We start from the raw sequence: 21,865 nt of genomic DNA on the forward strand, positions 1-21,865 counted from the left end.
AAGTGGAGGCGCCCTAGTTGCTTTTATCTGTTCCGGGAGGTGGCAGAAATAGCCGGTGCTCTTCTCCCAACAATAGCAGATACAATGGGACACTGGAATAGCAGGAGGAGAGAGAGGGAGAGCTGGCGGCCAATTTTCTAGAGAGGGGAGAGAGAGATCACTGTTTTCAGCTAGCTAAGGGGCGCCTCCTTTTATTTGCATTATTTTTAATAAGTGGCTCCACTTATTAAGTGGATAGTCAACCACTTACTAAAAAAGTGTGAACCTGTTCAAATCTCAATAAAAACTTGTGAGCTGAAAAGAGATGCTTACACAACACTTCCCAGGCATCCCCAGATGCAACCTCATGCACAGATGCAATGCAAACATAGATTTCCTCGCGGGAAAGATCTGCTTTCCTCGAAAGCACTTACAAATATCCTGCTTTTATCCAAAGCTTCTCAGAAGCCATCTTTATTCATGTGCTTGCATCTTTACGCGTAATTCTTACCCAACTCGAATTTCCTCCCATGACCAACAGAGCATTCCCCATCCGATGCTCCCGTCACCCATCTTGGGACGCATTGGGAATATCCATTCCTTGGTCTCTCCCACCGAATTACGGAACAACTACTTCGCGATGCTTAATGTCACCCGTCATATGACACATCATAGATGTCAATTCCTGATGGCTTTTATGAGTTACTGTAGATATACAGTTCCTAATTTAACAATTCAAGTGCACATATTCAAATATCCTAATTTCATCAAATAGAAATTACTTAGGAAAAGAAAGAAAATAGTCAACTTAGCAAGAGAATTGACATGAGACACAAAGTGGTGGAGTTCACCCCAAGACTGCAATGACCCGAAACTGTGGCGTCCCTTTTGGTATTTCTTTATATTGCTTAACACGGTACAACTATGTGGTTTTGCTCTGCATCTCCCACAGGCAGAATGCCAGAGTGGGAGCCCACATGGCTTATTCAAAGGCCCAAGGCCCATCCAATAGCATAAAACTTCTAAAATCATCTAGTCTAAAAGTAGGTGCCATAGGCTGTCCGTAGAGTGCTGCCACGTGAGTATGCAATTCCGCAAAAGGAGGACTGATTGGTACAACATGCCAGGTCAACATTTTGCTACACAAATTTGACTGTGTGTGTGTTTGTTGCTTTATTTTAGGGTTTAGGCCCTCGGCCATAGTTCGTGTAACAAGTTGAAGTTAAGATTTTTAATCCCAACCCATTTTGTCTTTAGGCCACTCGGTCGATCTTCAATAAGTCCATAATTCCTACTTCTACTAGGGTTTAGGCCCCTTGGTTGAGATCTGCAGGGTGGGTTCTCCTTTAATGTTTGACACGTAAGCAATTTGTGACATATCCCCTTTTGAAAGAAGAGTAACCATTCGCGATTATATTTGCAAAACAGAATCAAGTTAGATTAAAAATATATGAGGGTCATTACGAGGGAATCTCGAGGGTTGTTCAGATTTCGCATCTATGCCGTAGCAAAATTAGCCATCACACCGAGACCGCGCTGATCTTCAAAGGGGTGTCTCGATGCACTAAAGTCACATACTAAGGCCATCTCACCCAATGAGGAATATATTTAGTTCTTACATCACAATGCAACACAGATACTTACAGTTGCATGTTACAAGACAAAAAAACATATAGTCACTGATGAACACTCTCCCCGCAAATAACCTAAAAACATGAGATATAGAGGTCTGTTACAACCAAATGCTCCCTAGACCATAGCTTGCGACACTTGGAAGTTCAACGAGTTCAATTAAACGTTCTCCTGATCGTAGCATGTAAGGTTTAGAGGGTCTACAACTAACATGAATACTCCTAGGAAAGCCTGAGCAATGAGATATTCAGGCATTATTAAGCACATGTTTTTTTGTTCCTCTGCAATATTCCTAGGAAAGCTGGAGCCATGAGTAAATCACAACTCTCTCTTGATACTCCTCCTGAGAAACCTGAGCCATGAGTAATCCAAAAGGTTTTCCTCAAAATCGTTTAAACCAGTATCACAACTAGAATCAAGCAATGTCAAATTGGCCAAGACAAGTTCAAAATAGATCAAATTCCAAACGGTATTCTTAAACAAAATTAGTTCTCCTCGTTGCAGAAGAGTGGATGTTCAACTCTATGCTCCCAAATGCTTCCAGATGCAGGTTCCTCGCTCCCTTGTTATTTACAAACAAATAACAAGAGCATCCAAAAACCTTAATTTTACACATGTTGAAATTTTTCTGTAGACACCCTAATTTGTTGTTGAAAACCCTAATTTTTTTTTTCAAAATTGTGGGAATCAAAATTCAGACGTGTCATCTTTGGTGTTGATGAGATTTTTACAAGCCTCTGCAGCACAAAAAAGGACCAAAAAGCATGTCCTTTTGTGCTTTTTAGGGGAAAAACAAACTCGTGTTTCTTCTTTTCCTCCTTCTCTTGTTGTTTTTTCTTCATCCAACTCCATAGCTTCCATTTGTATGTTCATGTAGGATTGATTTTCTCTCGAGAAAAGGGATTTTTTTTTTCTTTAGAATGTGGAAGCGTCATCTTGCTCTGTTTGCTTTTGGTAGGACTGGTATGCTTTCAGATAAACACATTACTAAAGCTTTGATACCACTGTAATGGGTTGGGCACTGGGTGCCAACAGAAAAGAATAGACTGAATAGATTTTAGGCACTTCAAAACAACTGAACTGAAAGAGAAAGAATATACATGAGACACGGAGTGGTGGAGTTTTATGCCAAGACTACAATGACCCCAAACTGTGGTGCCCCTTTTGGTGTTTCTTTTTATTGGTTCAACACGGTACAACTTTGTGGCTCTGCTCTGCATCTTCCGTGGGTAGAATGCGAGAATGAGAGCCCATATGGCTTATTTAAAGGCCCCAAGCCCATCCAAAAGCAGTTTACATGAAAATCACAACTTCTAAAGTCATGTGGGTCCAAAAGTAGGCACCATAGGGCTATCCGTACAATGTTGCCACATAAGCATGCAATCCTGCAAAACACGGATTGATTCGTATAGCATGCCACATCATCATTCTGCTACGCAAATTTGACTGTGTGTGCGCTGCTCTTTTTCAGGGTTTAGGCCCCTTGGCCTTAGTTCCCGTAAGTTGTTAGGGTTAGGATTTTTAAATCCTAACCGAGTCTGTTTTTTAGGCCACTCAGTTAATAACTCCTCCTTCTTCTTCTGCTTTTGCTAGGGTTTAGGCCCCTCGGTTGGGATCTATAGGTTGGCTTCGTCTTTCGTGTTTGACATGTCAGCAGTTTGTAACATTGTACTATTTTCCCATAGAAGACTACAAATGAACCTCGATAATTTTGTGGGAACTCCTAGCGCTATGAGATTTCCCAAAGATCATGTCCCTTGCGAACGCTCATTAAAGGTCACCTCAATCAAAGAAGGTGCAATAGGAGGGTATTGGCCAAGTTGCCCGGGATGCTGAAACCTGCTTTGATACCAATGTTGGATTTAGGGTTGCAAGAATGCACATATAAAGCTTGGAAAAGTAGGAGAAGCCCAAGGACACATGACATGGGAAGTCGTATTACTATGTACAATACAAAGATAAGAGATGCGCTAGGGCTATGGGCATGTGTCCAAGTCAAGAGGAAAAAAGCCTCTTACTTTGGGAAAAAAATGCCCCGACGGCCCTAAGTGTCTCCAAAACATCACTACCATATCATGGTATTATAAGAGATGTAGTCATGCAACAATATTTTAGTTGGAGACTGAAGTGCGAACATATACATAGTGGTTTTTTTTGTACCCTTTTATTGCATGGGGTTATGTCAAGGGAAGCATAATAGGTGTGTCGAAGTTCATGAAACTCTAAAAATGTGTGTGTTTGCTAAAGCCTCTGTGAAGCAGGTAGCCTCAATCTTGTCTTCTTTCTGGCGGTGTTTATCCTGTTGGATAAATTCTACCGAAGAAGTTTGCTCCACTTGGCTGCATCAAGCACACAAGCAGCTGGTAAAGATAAGGGTAAGACCAGGGCAGACAAGGTCCTAGGCATGGCCGGCTAGGTGTGTGTGTTCAAGGGTTGCTAAAGATGGGCTGAGGGTCTATAAGAGGATAGAGTTGGGTGGAGATCAGCACGCCAATTCCCCCTGGTCCATACAGTGGTAGACTAGGTCGGACAAGGTCCTAGGTACGGCTGGCTAGGTGTGTATGTTTAGGGGTCCCTAAAGATGGGTGGAGGGCCTATAGAGGATATGGTTGGGTGGAGATCAGCACACCAGTTCCAGCATAACTGTTGCCATTTTTGTCGTCATGCTCGCATGTTTCAACGGGTAAAAGTGCACAAAGTGACCTACAATTTGTGTTGTAACATTCATTCAGTTTTGAGTAGACTCTAGAGTAGGAGGGCGAAGCTTTTTGTCTTGCAAAATTTCCTAGATGCATTTTTGTCAAGACGAAAATGTTTTTTCCATTGTTATTTATGTATGACCATGTATAATTTTTAACTTTGCAATGTTGCTGCTAGGACTAAATGTTCCGGCATTCTTGGCAACATTGTCATCAGTAAGTGAACAAAAGCTTGGCTAATTTTGGCAGGCTAAAGCACTGTTGTAGGAAACCTCACATTGGTAAGATTTGCAAATATATTATAGTTTGCATATAGGCTAAATGGCTACAAGAATCTTTTACAACCTGTTGTCTTGGAGGCGGCGTTTGAAATCTGCCTCTCTGTTTTTTCTATCCATGATTTTACTTTAGTTAAAGGTCAATTGGGTCTTGTTGGATTAAAGCATTGTTTTCAAATCTTCTATGGAAGTATTATTCTCTTGTCCGCCATGATGTGCAGTTTGGTGTGATAATTTCTAATACAGATGAACACAAGGTATTAATTTGTCTCACATTACACAGCATCTGTAAAATGTTTGTGCACAGGCCAATCAATTACAACTTTTGACCTCTTTAATTTGAATCGCTAGTCTTTGGAATAATTTTTCCAAACTTACGCTCATATGCTTAAGCTAATTTAAATCAGGATGACTAACTTTTTCAAGCAAACAATAGTTTTTCACCTTTACAGCAGTTTATTGTCAACCAGTTTTAAAGAGTACCCTTTTATTCATCGTTTGCAACTTTTGCTGCACAAAAAGCTCTTTTCTTTAAGGTTCTTTCATTGATCTTTGTGACTACAAACTCTGTTTTTTGACAATTTTCATCGTTATTTTTAACAAGGCATGTGATAGAGGCTACCTTACTCATTGTTATCTCGTTTAATGAAGCAGAAGTACTTATGAAAGGGTTTTTTTTTGTTTTGTAGGCTTTTTACTGTGTATGCAGAGACGTCTTCTAGTGTTTGTCCGAAGCTTGCGCGCCGCTCACTTACAAATATCATCTCAATGTCCACCCCAATGGCACATGATGCCAAGCGTCTTAAAGGTAAGTGCTAATTTTTCTTTTTTTCCAATCTTATGACTATTGTAGGGCAACTTGACAACTTTTCTCGTTGACAAGAATAGTAACTAGGCGGCTAATTTGATTTTCTTGGTTGTGCCAGAGGACTATGTAGCTTGCAAAAATGATCCTTCTCTCCATATGGAGCACAAAAGCTGTGGTGCACAAAGGAACTCAACTGGAAGGAAATTGCATCATTTGCCCATTAGACATACAGTTCCCAATCAATCTAGCAACAATTGCTTTTTGCAGGTTATCTTACTTAAAGAATTTGGCTGTTTACAATTCATGATACATGGGGAATGGTTGCTTTTGTAGAGCATGCACAATAAAGCAAGTTGTTATCACATATGCAATACAAGCTGCTTTCTACATACATGTTCTTTGCTGTTTTGTGTTTACATGAGAGAGAGAGAGAGAGAGAGAGAGAGAGAGAGAGAGAGAGAGAGAGAGAGAGAGAGAGAGAGAGAGAGAGAGAGAGAGAGAGAGAGAGAGAGAGAGAGAGAGAGAGAGAGAGAGAGAGAGAGAGAGAGAGAGAGAGAGAGAGAGAGAGAGAGAGAGAGAGAGAGAGAGAGAGAGAGAGAGAGAGAGAGAGAGAGAGAGAGAGAGAGATGAAATGAAATGATATATTAACGTCTTCAAAAGGTCAAAATGACCTATGAGACCATCAGATGCAAAGTGGTGAATCTAATACAATGTCTGAAGTACAAGTACAAAAAGTACCGAAAGTAAACAATGAAAACTGAAAATGAAGTGTGAAATGTGACATGTGAAATGTGAAAATGTAGAGCAGGCTCTCAATGACAATCTGGGTGTCGTGCTAGAATGCCTCTGATCCTCTGGTGGAGTCTCCGTCGATGGAGTGTGCTCCTGTGTCTCGGTCGTGGTCGTCTCGATCTCCCGAGCTCAGTCGCCCTGTCAATGAGGGTGCCTCTGGTATGAATGCGGGTACAACCCTGTGCTGGTGGTTGGTCTCTTGGCTCCCTCGATCCAAAGAAGTCTGTGATATGTCTCTGCGACTGTCGTACTCCATGTCTCCTCAACAGACTATCTCTATGTCGGTGTAGCTCAAGTAGATATAAGCCAAGGCATCTCTGATCGTGATACCTCAAGACTCTATCTAGGGGGTCCAAAACCCTCCCTGAATAAGCAATGGAAGCGCCCTCGTATCTCATAATACACAGTGCAGTGGCATATGTAGTGTAGCTCTATCTCTGGCTCTCTATCGCATAGTTGACATATCCTAGACTCTGGTGGTATCCCTCTGAATCTACCCGTCTCAATCTCCAGCTGGTGTGAGGATGTGCGAATCTGACCAATAGCACATCGTAGACCATGAGACAAATGAGTGTCCATGTAGCTCGGACGAGTCACAAACCCATCTCCCGAAAGATGGAGAAGGTGCTCTTTGTAGAAAGCGATCTTCGTGCCCAACTCCTGCATCGGCTCTACCCATGTCCTCCTGGTGTCCAACGTATAAGATCCTGACGAATGAGTCTAGTGATCTCCGTCCGTGTGACTGGCAGGGAGGGTGCATCCAGGGAATACTGAAAAGGAGGCAATCTATCCATGCTGAGACCATGCCTCTGAAACCATGTGGTCATCTGCGCATACCAACATGATGCGTCTCCCTGCATCGCTAACTGTCTAGAGGACTCAAGAGCCAATCTAGTATATCTGCCTCTATGTGTATCCCATAGATTGTGCGTAAAGGACACTGATCTTGTAAGAGCCTCAATCTCTATAGGAGGGGCGGCTACCTCCGCTCGAATAATCGCATGTGGTACGGAGGCCTTGGCTCTAATCATCCGGGATATCATAAATACCAAGGGTCTCTCCATGCTCCTCCAACTGTCATGATTCACAGATGGTCCCCAAACCTGGACCCTATAAAGCATAGTTGAAGCAACCAAAGTATCAAAGAGCCATAGCTTTGTTCGTGGTTCTTGAAACTGAACCTGCGAACACATCCTCTCTAGCCCTCCCAATGCCGCATAGGCTTTGGACGGTCTAGTCTCTGCTGCTCTCCTCAGAGTAAACCTCGGTCCCGTGAATACCACCCCCAGATATGTATATGCATCTGTGTACTCCACAATGTCCTGACCATATACGAGTGTAGGTGCCGATCTCTTGACCCACTGTGGTGTGGTGTTTTTTTTTTTTTTCTGAAAAAGAGATCCTTCTATTAGTTAATGAAAACTGCCCATAGGGCTACATCCTCCTCTGCAAGAGAGGGCTACAACAAGCATGATGGGGAGACTCTCCCAATGAAAAAACAGCATATATACAATGAGGCTAAATCAAGAGATGGGAGGAGGGAAGAGCCACACAGGTGGACAATAGTGCCATCTGAGCACCCCTTGGACTATGGTGTAGAAAGGCCCAGGGCGCCAGAGTCGAAGGAAAGCCTCGCGGCGCTCCCACATGCGGTCGGAGCTACCCTGTAGTCCCTCAAGCTGTCCTCTGAGAGTATGGATCAGCTCTAGCCAAAAGTCACGAACAGTCTCTGCTGGTGGCACAGGGCGAGCCTCAAAGATGCGGAAACAGCGGGCCCGCCAGATGAACCATAGTGTCAGGCCACTGATGAGCTCCCAACAGTCCTCTCTCTCACTGCACCACTCCTGTGGAATAAGCTATGGCAGGCTGGAGTGTAGGTCGCCCCCACTGCATCACTATCATCCTGCTGGTGGAAGATAGCTCAAGCTGAAGTGCCGGGCTGGTGAGTGTGGACCAGGCCGCTGCCCCCCAAGTGTACTGTCGAGCCGTGGAGAGAGCAGGCATCAGCCGAAGAACTCGTAGCCACACCTGCTGGGCCGAGGGACAGTCCCAAAGACAATGACGCTAACTCTCCACCAACTGGTCACAGGCTGCACATGCGGCCGAGAGACCACTATGCACAAGCCAACTCCCTACTGCCGTGGCTCTGTGTGCAACCAACCTCTGAAACAAAGTGACGCGCCTCGGCTGTTTGGAGTCCCACAGCCTCTGCCAAAAGGCTGCCAAGAACTCGACTGTGAGGCCCTCCTCCTGCCAATGACGTGCTGCAGCGGGGCGGGCCTCTCTCTGTGCTGCAAGTATATGACGTCCAAGCGAACAGTGTACTGAAAGAAGGGGACTCCTGGGCGATCTGCAGAAGAGAGGGGGTCCCTCCATAGCCACTCACCAGGATCCCACTGTACTCGTGCCAGTGGACAACACTCCCAAGCCCATAGCCTCCAGTGTCCAGTCTCAAGAGCTGCTGGGTCAGGGTCTATGACGCAAGTCCTCCCACAGATGCCCACAACTTGGATCCTCTGGAAACAGCACTCTGCTACCTGCGGGGCCTCTACTGCAACTCGCTGTAATCGTCCCCCACTCTGAATCTCGAAGAACAGGGTTGGGACAGTCTCTGAGCAGGCCCTGACTGAACTGAGAACCTCCCGTCGTGTGAAGGCTCCCATCCACCGGGGTGCTACTGGCTTGAGAGGCGTGAGCCACTCAGCTGGAACTGACTCTGGGATGTCATGACACATGCTCTGCACCCCTCTCATGCCCTGTAGCTGGAAACCCTGCACCTCCTCTGACAAACCTTCGAACTGTAGCCAGTCACCTAGAGAGCGCGCTGGACCTGCTGCCATGGGACCCCAAGAAACATGAGGCCGACTCCCAACCAAGTGGCCTCTCTGAGTGCTAACCATGGGGTTCCAGACGAGGGGTTGCCGTAGGCGCTCCTCCGTGCACGTCGGCTGTCTCTGCTCTAGGCCACACCGTAAGAGCTCCCAAGATCGAAGCAGACTCACAACGAATCGGTCCTCCAGTCTCCCGCTCAAACCAACTCGGCGCAACTCTGTAAAGATCCATATGGTCGAAGGTTGCCAAGGGCCTCCTGACTGAGGCACCCTGGCACGAAGCCAGTGCTGCAAGAACTCCTTCTAGGGCTCCTCGCCTGGAAGAAGTCCTTTGACGACGAACTTCCCAAGAAGGGCTTTGCTTTGCTGTGCTGGATCAATGATCCCAAGCCCTCCCTGAGAACAAGGATGTGTGATGACCGACCAAGCCACCTTGGCTCGGGCAATTTGAGTGTCACGACCTGACGAAAGGAAGTTCCTGATCAGCCTCTCAACCTGGCTGAGACAAGAACTCGAGAAGATCCAGCAAGAAGTGATGTACCACATAGTCGCCAACAGCACCTGGTTGGCAACTACTACTCTACCAGCCAGCGAAAGTCGTGCTGAGCTCCAATGTAATAGCTTTCTCCTGATGGACAGGAGAAGAGGAGCAATCTGCTGCTCGGGGGAGAAGTCCAAACCAACCTGACAACCCAAGTACCGAACTGCAGTCCCTGGGGGAATCCACCTGAAACCCTCTCCAGGCATCCAATCTGGCACAGGATCACTGCCAACCGAGAAAGCCACTGTCTTTCTCCAGTTGATCAGTGTGCCCGATGCACAACAGAAGGTCTCCAAAGCCTACTCACATCTGTGTAGATTGGCCTCTTGGCCCTCTAAGTACAAGGCTGATTCGTCGGCAAACTCAGCATCCAAAAGCTCATCCCCCCGTATAGGGAGTGCGAAGCCCCTCAGACCAACCTGCTGTGACACCAAAAATCTGCTCATCGCCTCCGCATAGAACAAAAAGAGAAAGGGGGCAAGAGGACAACCCTTTCTGACCGATCGTGTGAGCATGAAGCGCTCACCTCTACCTCCTGCCAAAAGCACCTGATTGTGAGCCTGTCTGTACAAAGCTGACACCCCTCTGATCCAAGCATCTGAGAAGCCCATCCTGCGTAGAGTGCCCTCTAGAAAGTCCTAGTCAACTTTGTCGTATGCCTTCTCAAACTAGAAGAAGAATCACAAGGTTCTCCCCACGGAGCCGTGCCAGGGCAGAAGCCTCCCAGAAAGTGAAGATGTTGTCAAGGATACTGCGTTCCTTGACAAAACCTGTCTGAGTCCCACTGTCTCAAAAAAAACACCCGTCACTGTGTCACCCACCTGAGTCCACTGAGATGCCTGTCGGTGAAAGGCAAACTCATGACGCCTCTCCTCTGTGCAAGCAAGCTCCTGTCGAGCCTGCTGTAACTGCTCCTCCAACCATGGACTGTCTGGATGCTGCTGCTGCATCCTCTGTAGTGAAGCAATGCCTCGTCTGAGACGCTGCTCCTCCTCTCTCGCTGCAGCCCGTCGAGCCAGAGACTCTTGGAGAAAAAAGTGGCTAAGCTGAGCTAGGCCTAAGGCCACTCTGTCTGCAGGTAGAGCCTGGCTGTCTGTGCCCTCTGTCCAGAGAGCCGCTACCCTCTCTCTGAGTGCTGAGTCCAACAAGACCCGCTCTGGGATGCGAAGCATCGTGCTCCCACTCCTCTGCCTGTCTGCCACTGTGAGGATCAGTGGTGCATGGTCCAAGAAGGATGTCTCTGCCAGGATGCCCACTGATCCCCCCAAGTCACTGAAGTGGTCACTAGTGTAGAAGCGATCTATCCGCGATAGATTCACTCCTCCCACTCTGCGGTCCGATCTAGAGAAGGCAAGACTCTCTGGAGGCCTCACAAAGCCAGAATGCTGCCATGTATCCGAGACCCTCAAAGTCATACACAACCTCTCCCAAGCTGCTAACTCGACTCCATGCACAGTAGCATGGCTGTCTCCGATCCTGTCAGAAGGGTCCTCCAACATGTTGAAGTCCCCTCCTACACACCAATGGTCAACTTGTGGCAAAGACTCAACAATCTGTGACCAAAACTCTGCACGAGCACTCGCCACATTGGGCTCATAGATGTTCAGGAAGCCCACAAGGCCACCCTGAACTTGCATAGTAATCCACTGAGCCCTGCCTGGCACAATAATCCCTCTGTCCACAATGGCCTACTGCAATGAGTCCGCAATAGTCATACATACCCCACCCTGGATGCCTCCAGGTCCAAAAGCAGTTGACCAAAAGGTATCATATCATCCACGCAAATCTGACCATATCGCCGAATGCGGCTCTCAGACAAATGGTGCTCCTGAAGCATAAGGAGATCAATCTGTCCTCCCACAAGGCAACGCTGAAGCTCCCGACGCAATCGGCCTCGCTGTCGCTGAAACTGGGGCCCACCTAGTCCCTGCACGTTCCACGAGACGATCCTCATGGGGAGCAAGAGAGAACAGATGCTGCCGCAGCAGCAAGACGGGCTATCTTCAAGGCTGGCTTGGATGGGGAGTAATCTGTGTCCGAGCGTCCTCTAGATAGGCGAGACTGCAGTGAGTGCCTAGCCCAAGCCCAAGCAGCGCGAGTTGTGCGTAAAGCAACCTCCTCTGTCCAGGAGTCCTCATGAATGTATACATAGCAAGGCAAACACTGCGTATCAGCAAAAAAGTACACCACAATGTTCCTACATCCTGCTGAGTCTGGGGGTGTCACCGCAAACTTGGCAAGTGGCCACAAAGTCTGCAGCAAATCTGTAACTCCAAGTTCTCCCATGTGGTGAGAGAACTCGAGAACCTGTGTATGCAACCATCCCACCCCTGAGTCGAGGGACCACTCTGACTGGGTCCTACCACAGAGGGGGAATGAGAAACCAACTGCTGAGTCCAAGGCCTCTGTCCCCCTAGCGGCGAGGAACAAAGCGTGGACCCTGAAGCAGGCTGCCTCGTGGTCTGCTGCGGAATCGCCGAGAAAGCGAGTGAACCCGTAATCGAAGAAATCCCAGCGGCGTCGGAGGTCAATGCTCGTCAGACCACGAGGGATAGCTGTAAGGGAAGATGTCTGAATCTGCAGAGGGGGCTGCAAGAAGGGCTGACCCTCTCTCGCTAGGCGACTCGTGGCAAAGGCGCTGCCAAGAGATCTCCTAGCCGCCGGCGAGGGACCAATTTCCTGAGTCGACTGTGGTACTGAAGCAGGAGGAGGGGGAGAAGGAGCTGGGGGGGGGGGGGGGGGGGGGGCGGAGGGGAAGAGAAGCGGGGTGGGGCGACAGAGGCAAGGGGGAGGATGAGGAGGAGGAGGGGAAATCTGAAGGTGGGGCGGCTGGCGAGGGTGAAGCGGAGGTGGAGGTTGGCGTAGGGGGCTCCTCCTGCTCAAGAGGACCAAAGCGTTTCCCCGTGGGAACCCACTGCTGCTGAGTAGGCACTTGAGGGCCACTCTGAGTGCCAGGCTGTCGCTGTGGCCCCTGGCGTCGACGGCCACGGGCCTGCTGCCACCCCTCCTCCGCTGGAGCCCCAGGCTCAGAGGGTGGCTCTGAATCTGTGCGTTGTGCCGTTGGCTGTGGCTGCGGCCCAGCCTTGGCAGGCTGGGGTTGAGGCTGAGGTGCAGGTCGTGGCCTCCTCCGTGGACAGGCCTTTGCTAGGTGGCCCATCTGTCTGCAAATGAAGCACTGGTTCGGGAGACCCGAGTACTGCACACTCTGTCTAAACCAAGCCCCACTCACCCGAGGCAGAAGGATGACCTTCGGGAGCGTGTGGGTATCTCTGACCAAAACTCGAACTGAAGGGATGCCAGCCGCCTTGGCAGCTATTGATGCTGTCGTACGAGGAGACACCTCGTACGGCAACTACTGATGCTGTCGTACGAGGTGTCTCCAGGACAGTCTCGATGGCGGAGCCAATCTTGGAGAGAAGTGGAAGGTACTCCATCCGTAAACCCGGAAAGCAGAGTGAGATGGGGATGTCTGCCTCCTCTACTAGCACATCCGAAGTCGGGTCAAAACCATGTCGCCACTGTCGAAAGTGGACGCGTGATGCTCGGAGGGCCAATGGACTCATAGCTATGACCTTGGAGGCCATCTCGGAGGTCTCGAACTCGATCTGGTAGTACCCCCGTCCGAGAATCTGGACATCCAAGATCTTGCCCACCTCTGCGAGAAGGCGGGCCTGGAGAAGGTCTCGCAGCTGTCCTGTGCTAGGTCGGGTGCTGAGAACCTTGCAGATGACCGAAGTCGCCTGCAAACGCTCTACCTCTGCGGCAAGGCTCGCTTGCTCTGTCGGCGAAAGAGCAAGTCGAATGGTGGGCTCAGCGGGGTCGAGCGAGGGGGCTTCAGGCGAGTCCCTGTGTGGCGAAGCTGGAGCCTCCATCTGTGTCTACTGCTGTGGCGTAAGAAGAGGATGGCGGGCGGAATCTGCAACTTGGCATGCAAAGCATTGCCCCAAAACGGAGTCAATGCTGTATGTACCGATTTGCAGGATGCAATTGGGAGGAAAAAGAGCAGGCGGGCCGGGCGTGGGGGGCAACGGGCGGGGACGGCTAGTGCGGGAGCGCTAGCAGCAGCGGGCGGGGGCGGCAATGGTGGGAGCGGTTGCAACAGGGGGTCGGCAGTGGATGGCAGTGGCGGCAGGGGCGGGCGGGGCTGCAGCTGCGGCAGTGTCGCGAGCTGCTACAGCAGGGGTGGGGAAGCGCGCGGACAAGCAGGGCAGCAAGGGGGGCAGAGAGGGCAGGCAGGCAGCGCTGGGGGGGGGGGGGGGGGGGGGGGGGGGGGGGGGGGCGATGGCGCAGCGAAGGGGAAACAATAGCAGCGAGCGGGCGTGACTCGGTGGTGTGGTGTTAAACACCATAACCTTGGTTTTACCATTGAGAGAGAGAGAGAGAGAGAGAGAGAGAGAGAGAGAGAGAGAGAGAGAGAGAGAGAGAGAGAGAGAGAGAGAGAGAGAGAGAGAGAGAGAGATGAAATGAAATGAAATGTTATATTAACGTCTTCAAAAGGCCAAAATGACCTATGAGACCAAAAAGTTACAATTGGTGAATCTGATACCATGTCTGAGCAGTGAGTACAGAAATACTAAGTTACAAAGTTACCAAGTTACAAAGAACTAACACTAAAACACTAAGGCACTAAGGAGAAAGGGAATAAGGGGGGGGAGGGAGGGGGGTTTGTGGGTTTAGATGAAATCTCTCATCGGTCGCTGTCGGATCTCATCGACTTCCTCCATGGTCAGAACTCTGGTTGGGCGTCTTGCATGTCGAGCTAGAGTGATCTGTATCTTCTGTTGCAACCTTCGTCGATAGTGGGAGACCCCCCGAGGTCGTGGACGTCTGGATCTGCCAAGTTCAGTGGCTTTGTCAAGCAGTGTACCTCTAGTATGAGTAGGCTGTAATGACTGCTCCGTTTGCTCTCCTCTGTCTGGTGTAAAGAACTCTGTGATTCGTCTCTGAGAGACTCTTTCCCATGATGTCCTCAGCAAGCTCTCTCTAAGTCTGCGCAGCTCTAGCGGGAACAATTCGAGACACTGCTGATCCTTGTATCTCATGACTCTAGAAAAAGGTCCAAACCCTTCTCTGAACAAGCAGTGGAAGCGTCCGCGTATCTCATAGTATGCCGGGCAGTGGCATGTGTAGTGCAGTTCTGTCTCTGGCTCTAAGTTACATAGGTGACATATCTTGGCTCCTGCCGGCACCCCTTGGAATCGGCCAGTCTCGATCTAGAGCTGATGTGAGGATGTGCGTATCTGTCCAATAGCGCATTTATCCCATGAGATAAGTGTGTATCCATGTATGGTGGCCTAGTCACAAAGCCGTCCTCCGTGAGTTGGAGAAGATGCTCTGTGTAGAAGGCCATCTTTGTGCCCAACTCCTGTGTCGGTTGTATCCATGTGCTCCTGGTGTTTAGTTGAATCAGATCCTGACGTATGAGCCAGGTGATCTCTGTCCGTGTGAGAGACAAGGAGGGTGCATCCAAGGAGTATTGAAGCGGAGGTAATCTATCCATATTGAGACCATGCGACTGGAACCATGATGCCATCTGTCCATACCAACATGCTGTATCGCCTTGTAGAGCTAGTTGTCGAGATGACTCCAGGGCAAGCCGAGCTTATCTGTCTCTGGGGAGATCCCATAAACTGTGCATAAAGGAAACTGATCTCGTCAGTGCCTCCACCATGAGGGGGGGGGGCGGCTAGCTTAGCTCGGATAATCTCATGTGGTACTGAGGCCTTAGCCCGAATCATCCGAGCGATCATAGAGACTAGAGGCCTCTCCATACATCTCCATCCATCTGTATTACCAGATCTCCCATGGTGGTCTACTGAGGGTCCCCATACCTGAACTCCATAGAGCATAGCTGGAGTCACTAGAGTGTCAAAGAGCCATAGCTTTGTTCGCGGTTCCTGAAACTGAACCTACGAACACATCCTCTCCAGTCCTCCCAAAGCTGCATATGCTCTCGTCAGTCTAGTCTCTGATGCTCTTCTTAGTGAAACACCGGTCCACTGAATACTACCCCAAGATAGGTATATGCATCTGTGTACTCCACAGTCTCTTGGCCATACATAAATGTGGGTGCCGACCTCCTGACCCACTGTGGTGTGGTGTTGAACACCATAACCTTGGTTTTTCCCAGATTGACCGACAATCCGCTGTCACGAGCAAATGTATGCAGAGCATCCAAATGACGCTGCATCCCGTCTGGGGTGTCTGAAATCAGCACAATATCATCAGCATATAGTAACAGCGGAATCCATGTCCCTGCTAGCTGAGCCCCCCTGTCTCCCTACCGCTCTACATAGTCTGAAAACTCATCCACATACATCCCAAAAAGAGTCGGGGATAGTGGGCATCCCTGCTTTACTCCAATAGTGGAGTGGACCATGTCAGACATTCCCTCAGTAGTGCGTACCCGTCCCATCACTGTCCTGTATAGAGCCAGAATACCCCATATCAGCTCTGTAGGCACACCCATGTCCTGTAGTCTGTGTATAAGTCTGGCTCTCGGCACTGTGTCAAAAGCTTTGTGGAAATCCACAAAGCTACAATAGATTCTCTTGCCATGGTGTCTACCCTCCTCAATAATAGCTCTGAGTGTCAGAATCTGGTCAAGAGTGGAGAAACCTCTCCTGAAACCTGCTTGCCCTGGTGCTCTTATTCCCTCTCGCTCTGCCCATCTACTCAGCTCTTGCTCAAGGACGGATGCATACAACCTAGCTAATGTGTGGCCAACCATGATGGTGCGATAATTTGCGGCAATCATGGGATCTCCTGACTTGAAAATAGGCACAATCGTAGACATACTCCAGGTCTCCGGGAAGCCTTCATACATGGCTCGATTAAACATCATAGCCAGGAGCTCTACAAGCATATCCTTGGCATGGATGAAGTGCTTTGCTACCAGACCATCATGATCATGCGCTCTCCTTGTCTTCATCCTGTCAATGGCTTTCCTTACCCTCTCGGCAGTAAAGAAAGAACATGTCTCTGGGCATGTCTCTAGTGAGTCCGGCAGAGGTGGTTGCCTTGATGCTGTGTAGAGAGATGTGGCATATTCCCCCCATGTCTCAGTGGAGGTGATTGCGGGTGGTGGTGAATGCTCGTGGAATAGCCTCCATGCTTCGCCTGAGACCTGACTTATAAATAGCTGATATAGATCCCGCTCTAGCTGAGATAGATAGGCCCTTTTCTTTCGTCGCACTAGGCAGCGGCGAAAGATAATCTGTGACTGTCGATGTGTGGTAATACCCGTGAGCACTTCCCTCTGTAGTTTGATCCTCGTCTCTTTGCACTCCTCATCATACCAACTGTTATGGGGCATGTTCCCAGATCGTCTCCGTGTGGGCTGGCTGTGGGGGTATGCCTCTGATGTTGCATCATGGAGCGTCTCTGTCAAAATCTGAGTGAGTTCATCTAGTGGCCGTCCCGGCTCCTGGGTGCATAGCTGCCTGTATATCTCATCCATATACACAGAATCCGTCTCCCTCATGAAGGTATACCAAGTGTGTATGGGGACCCCACCTAATGGAGCTGTGCTGAACTGAAAGGTCAGGGTGAAAGACACGATAGCATGATCAACTGCTACTCCAACTGGCCTAGTGCCCACCATGAAATCCTGAAAGAATGGGATGAGACCTGGCTGGGCCATAACATAATCCATTGTGCTTGCACCATGTCGGTGTGGAAAGCAAGTAAAAGCTCCGGTTGTCGAAAATCTTTGTAGGCCATTCACAATGGCCAATCTGTGTGCGGTCCCCATATCTATCAAGTATCTACCATACTCAGTGTATTCCTTATCTTGTGATAGTCTTGATAGACCCATCTATGTGACGTCCAGCTCCCTGAGCATCTCTTCGGAAGTATCATAAAATATTGTCTGGTGGTGGGCAGTCCTGGCATTGAAATCCCCTAGTATGATAATGTCACCATCCTTGGAAAACTCCCATATGTCATTATCCAAAATAGCAAAGGGGGATTGTCCTCTAGGTGATGCATATACTGACGTACTAGGAGGAAAGTAACAAATAGCAATGGAGAGGTATCTGCCCGTCTTTGCCCTGAGCCTCACCCACATGTACCTAGCCTGTTCATCCTTGCGTGCTATATATATCATTGGCTGCAGTTCCTCCCTGAATAGAACTACCACTCCCCCTGAGCCCCGTCCTTGATGCTCCGATCTGGTCTCTTGTCTGCAGGCTGTCTCCCATCTATATCCGCTCACCTGTGGCATGGATTGTCTCGGTGCTTGATGCGTCTCAGAGTAGAAAATGATCTCTCTCCCCATAAAGCTATCCTTAAAGGCCCCTACATCAAGACGGAGTGACCCGTTACACAATTCCAGGTTGCCATCTTTAGTGTGGTCCCATAGGTCTCGCACCGTCATGTGGGGCGTCGCTCCAATATCACCACCTTCCCTCCATCCCTGTAAAAGGCACTCTTCCCCTTTTCCCTTGCTGCTCTTATTTCCGGCATTACTTCTTGCATATGAGCAATCTGCGAGAGGGTGAGGTCATCTCCAAGAAAGATGCCCGTCTTCTTTAGAGTCGCTCTCTTCTTCAAGAAGTCTTTCTTCACTTCGAAGCGGAGAATGAGTGCCCTTTCCTTCGAGGTTTCTCCGTTGCTCCCACTTTTCTTAGTGCCCACTCTCCAAGCCCTTGTATGCGTCTGCTCGTTGACCCCCACCAAGGTCATGAGTTCTTTCACCTCTTTGTCTACATTATCTTGGTCTCTGAGGCCACATACCCTTACGTGTAAGGCTCGCACACGTCTCCTTTGCTCCTCTTCGAGTGTCAGGTTGATGATGGTTGGTGTGGGAGTGGGAGTTATTTCCTTGCCTTTCCCTTTCTTGACAATCTCGATCCATTTTTCGGCCTTTTCTGCTTTCTGCTGGGTCTTTGTGATGACATCTACCCACGAGGTCGTCATTTCTTTTTGTTGCTCCCCACCTTCTTTGATGGCCCGTACTTGTTCCTTGATCGTGTTAAGCTCTTCAATGACAAAGGGTTGAAGTTCTCCCTCTTCAAGGACATTCTGCGATCGCACCTTTGCAAGCTCTTTCTTGAGTAGTGCGATTTCCTCATCTTGGGCCTTCACGCGATCTTCGAGTGTACGTATCGTGCTTTCCTGTGTTGCCACGCGTGCGTCGAGGCCGTTAATAGGACCTAAGACGTGGCGGTTGATCTTGCAGATGGACTCGCTCAGTTCTTCTTTGCATTTTTGGATGGCATCCTCCACCGGGTCATCCTTGCTATTCGGCTTTCTCATGATTGAGAGGCCGCGACAAGGGGGGGGGGGGGGGGGGGGGGGAGGGGGTACCGGAGAGAGGAAGAGTCGCGGTTTTTTTTTTTCCCTCTCTCTACGCGGACAGAGTTGCGGGTTTTCTCTCTCTATGCCCCTTTTTTTTTCCTCTCTCTACGCGGATAGACCTATTCTCTTTCTCTCTCTCTATGCTCTCGGATTTTCTCTCTCTACGCATTCTCTCTCTACCCCTCAAATCCATCCACTCTCTCTCTACGTCTAAACTTCTTTCTCTCTCTACGCTAGGAAAGACCACTCTCTCTCTCTCTACGCTACAACTCCCTCCTCTCTCTACGCTCGTGCAAAAGGGGCCATTCTCTCTCTACGCGGGGGGGGGGGGGGGGGGGGGGGGAAGCAAAGGTTAGGGTTTCGGGGAGCGGGTTGCAGAGCGCGGGAGGGCGGGTGCAGAGCAGTTGCGAGCAGGGGGGGTGGGTGCAGAACAGGGGGAGAGGGAGAGAGAGAGAGGGAGCGGGTGCGAAGGGGGTGCGGGTGCGGGGTGGGAGAGGGAGAGATTCACCTGAGCAAGGGCAGCAGCGGGGGGCGAGAGGAAGCGGGAGCACAGGGGCAGCAGTGGGCGGGGGGGGGTGCAAAATAGAGAGAGAGAGAGAGAGAGAGAGAGAGAGAGAGAGAGAGAGAGAGAGAGAGAGAGTAAAGTGTGTTCTTTTCCATTGGCACCTGGTGCCCGACTCGTTACAGTGGTATCAAAGCTTTAGTAGTGGCTTTATCTGAAAGCATACAGGTCCTACCAAGAGCAGATAGAGCAAGATGATGCTTTCACATTCTAAACAAATTTTTTTCTCTTTTCTCAAGAGAGAATCGGTCCTACATGAACCTACAAACGGAAGTTATGGAGCTGGATGCAGAAAAAACAACAGGAGGAGGAGGAGGGAAAGAAACACGAGTTCGTTTTTGTCCTAAAAAGCACAAAAAAACATGCTTTTTGGCGCTTTTTTGTGTTGCAAAGGCCTCTAAAAATCTCATCAACAACAAAGAATTTGGATATGAGGAAGAAGACAAAGTTGATCCTCTCGATGAGCTCTACACATTGACACGACCAAAATTTTGATTTTGACAATTTTGAAAAAAAAAGGGTTTTCAGTAGCAAATTAGGGTGTTTGCAGAAAAATTTCAGCATGTGTAAAATTAATGTTTTTGGAAGCTCTTGCTATTTGTTTGTACATAACAGGGGGGCGAGGAACATGCATTTGGGAGCATAGAGCTGCGTATCCACTCTTTCGCAACGAGAATCGTGAGCTTGAAATTTTGTTTGAGAATACTGTTTGGAATTTGTATAAAATGGATGTGTCATATGATGGGTGACATTAAGCATCGCGAAGTAGTCGTTCCATAATTCGGTGGGAGATACCGGGTAATGGATATTCCCGATGCGTCATAGGATAGATGATGGGAGCATCGGATAGGAAATGCTCTGTTGGTCTTGGAGGAAATTCAAGTTGAGTAAGAATTACGCGTAAAGATGCAAGCACATGAATAAAGATGTGTTGTGAGAAGCTTTGGATAAAAGTAGAATGTTTGTAAGTGCTTTCTAAGAAAGCAGATGCTTACTCGCTTTTTAAGTTTGAATTTTGTTTGAGAATGTGTTTGAGTACTTGTTTGATGATCCTATTTGGAATTTGTTTGAAATGAATGATATCTGTTTTGAACCTGTCTTGGTGCCGATTTAAAATGTTTGACTCTGATTTTAATATTGGTTTCAATGATTGTTGGTTTTACTCCCTAGTGGAGTAGTGAGAAATGCTGTTTTGATATTGTTTGAACCTCGGAACGACGCAGGCGGGATGTTTGGGGAGCGTTTCGTTGCATGCTAGAAAACCTCTGAACGATGCAGATCTATGTTTGGGGAGCGTTTGGTTGTATGCTGGAACCTCCAAACGACGCAGGTAGCAATTTAGGGAGCGTTTGGTTGTACAATCTTCTGAGCTCATGGCCCGGACCTTTTTAGGTTATTTGCGGGGGAAGTGACGAGGTAGTCGTTGAGTAGCTTCATACCGCAGACCGTTCGTCTTGGGGGAGTGGTCACCTGCGTTGTTTGTTGTGTCTTGTAACATGCATATGTAAGCATTCTTGTTGCATTGTGATGTGCCAACCACTGAATATTCCTAATTGGATCAGATTGCATGGGTATGTAATTTTAGTGCATCAAGACACCCTTGGAAGATCAATGCGGTCTGGGTGTGATGGCTAATTTTACTACGCTGGAATATCAAGAGTTTCGATCTGGAGGAAAGGAGAAGCCAACTCCTTGATCACAGGAGCGGAAAGGAGAAGCCAACTCCTCAACAAAAAAAAGAGCAAACGGATTGTCCCTTGGAATGACCCTCGGGATTTTCTTTTTAGCTAACTTGAAGTGTTTTGTAGATATACGGTAATCACAAACTGCTGATGTGACCTGAGCCAACTTGCAGAGGCCTAAACCCTAAGAAGTAGAAGAAGTTGAAGTTCCCACCAACTTATGGGACCCTATTCGATGGGGCCTAAGTGACATAAAGGCATATAAATAAAGCAGGACCCACACACACACACACACGCGCGCGCGCGTGGAGCTAATGACGTGGCAGAATTGTATGGATTTCCGGATTTTGCGTTGCTGATGTGGCAAACTGTATGGATTTTTGCAAATTGCATTGGCTGTGCTGATGTGGCAATTGTACGGATTCTGTAAATCACGTTGACAGCTTTTTGGACCAGTTTCTTTTGAGCTTAAGGCTTTTCATGTAAACTGCTTTTGGGCCTTTAAATATGAGGCTAGGGCTCATTCTCTGGCACTCTTCTTGGGAGAAGGTGAAGAGCGTGGAGTACCGGCTTGTACTGTGTTGATGCAATATAAAGATATACCGAAAAGGGCGCCAAGGTTTGGTGCCAATACTCTCTGGGGTGGAATTCCGCCACTTCGTGTCGTGTGTCGTCTCTCTCTTTCAGTGCATTTGTTATTGAAGTGCTAAAAGTTAGTTCAATTTGTTATTTTCTATTGGCACGTGGTGCCCGTCTTGTGA

General features: G+C 48.6%; 1 protein-coding gene across 3 annotated transcripts in view; it reads left to right on the forward strand.

Annotated features, from left to right (window-relative positions):
• Positions 1-21,865, forward strand: part of LOC147448039 (tRNAse Z TRZ4, mitochondrial-like) — a 146,677-nt gene that overhangs the window by 29,465 nt on the left and 95,347 nt on the right. Inside the window, exons 2-4 of one of the 3 annotated variants that reach the window (XM_086523931.1) lie at positions 4,489-4,526; positions 5,278-5,396; positions 5,515-5,663. In XM_086523931.1, coding sequence (XP_086380057.1) covers positions 4,495-4,526; positions 5,278-5,396; positions 5,515-5,663 — 300 coding nt within the window. In that variant the 5' untranslated portion in view covers positions 4,489-4,494. Of the gene's footprint in view, positions 1-4,488; positions 4,592-5,277; positions 5,397-5,514; positions 5,664-21,865 lie in introns of those variants that run through there. The other 2 variants (XM_086523933.1, XM_086523932.1) reach the window with 2 other exon arrangements.

This window comes from Adiantum capillus-veneris, chromosome 11 (genome assembly GCF_014529385.1).
Source record: "Adiantum capillus-veneris isolate H3 chromosome 11, ASM1452938v2, whole genome shotgun sequence".
NCBI lineage: Eukaryota > Viridiplantae > Streptophyta > Polypodiopsida > Polypodiales > Pteridaceae > Adiantum > Adiantum capillus-veneris.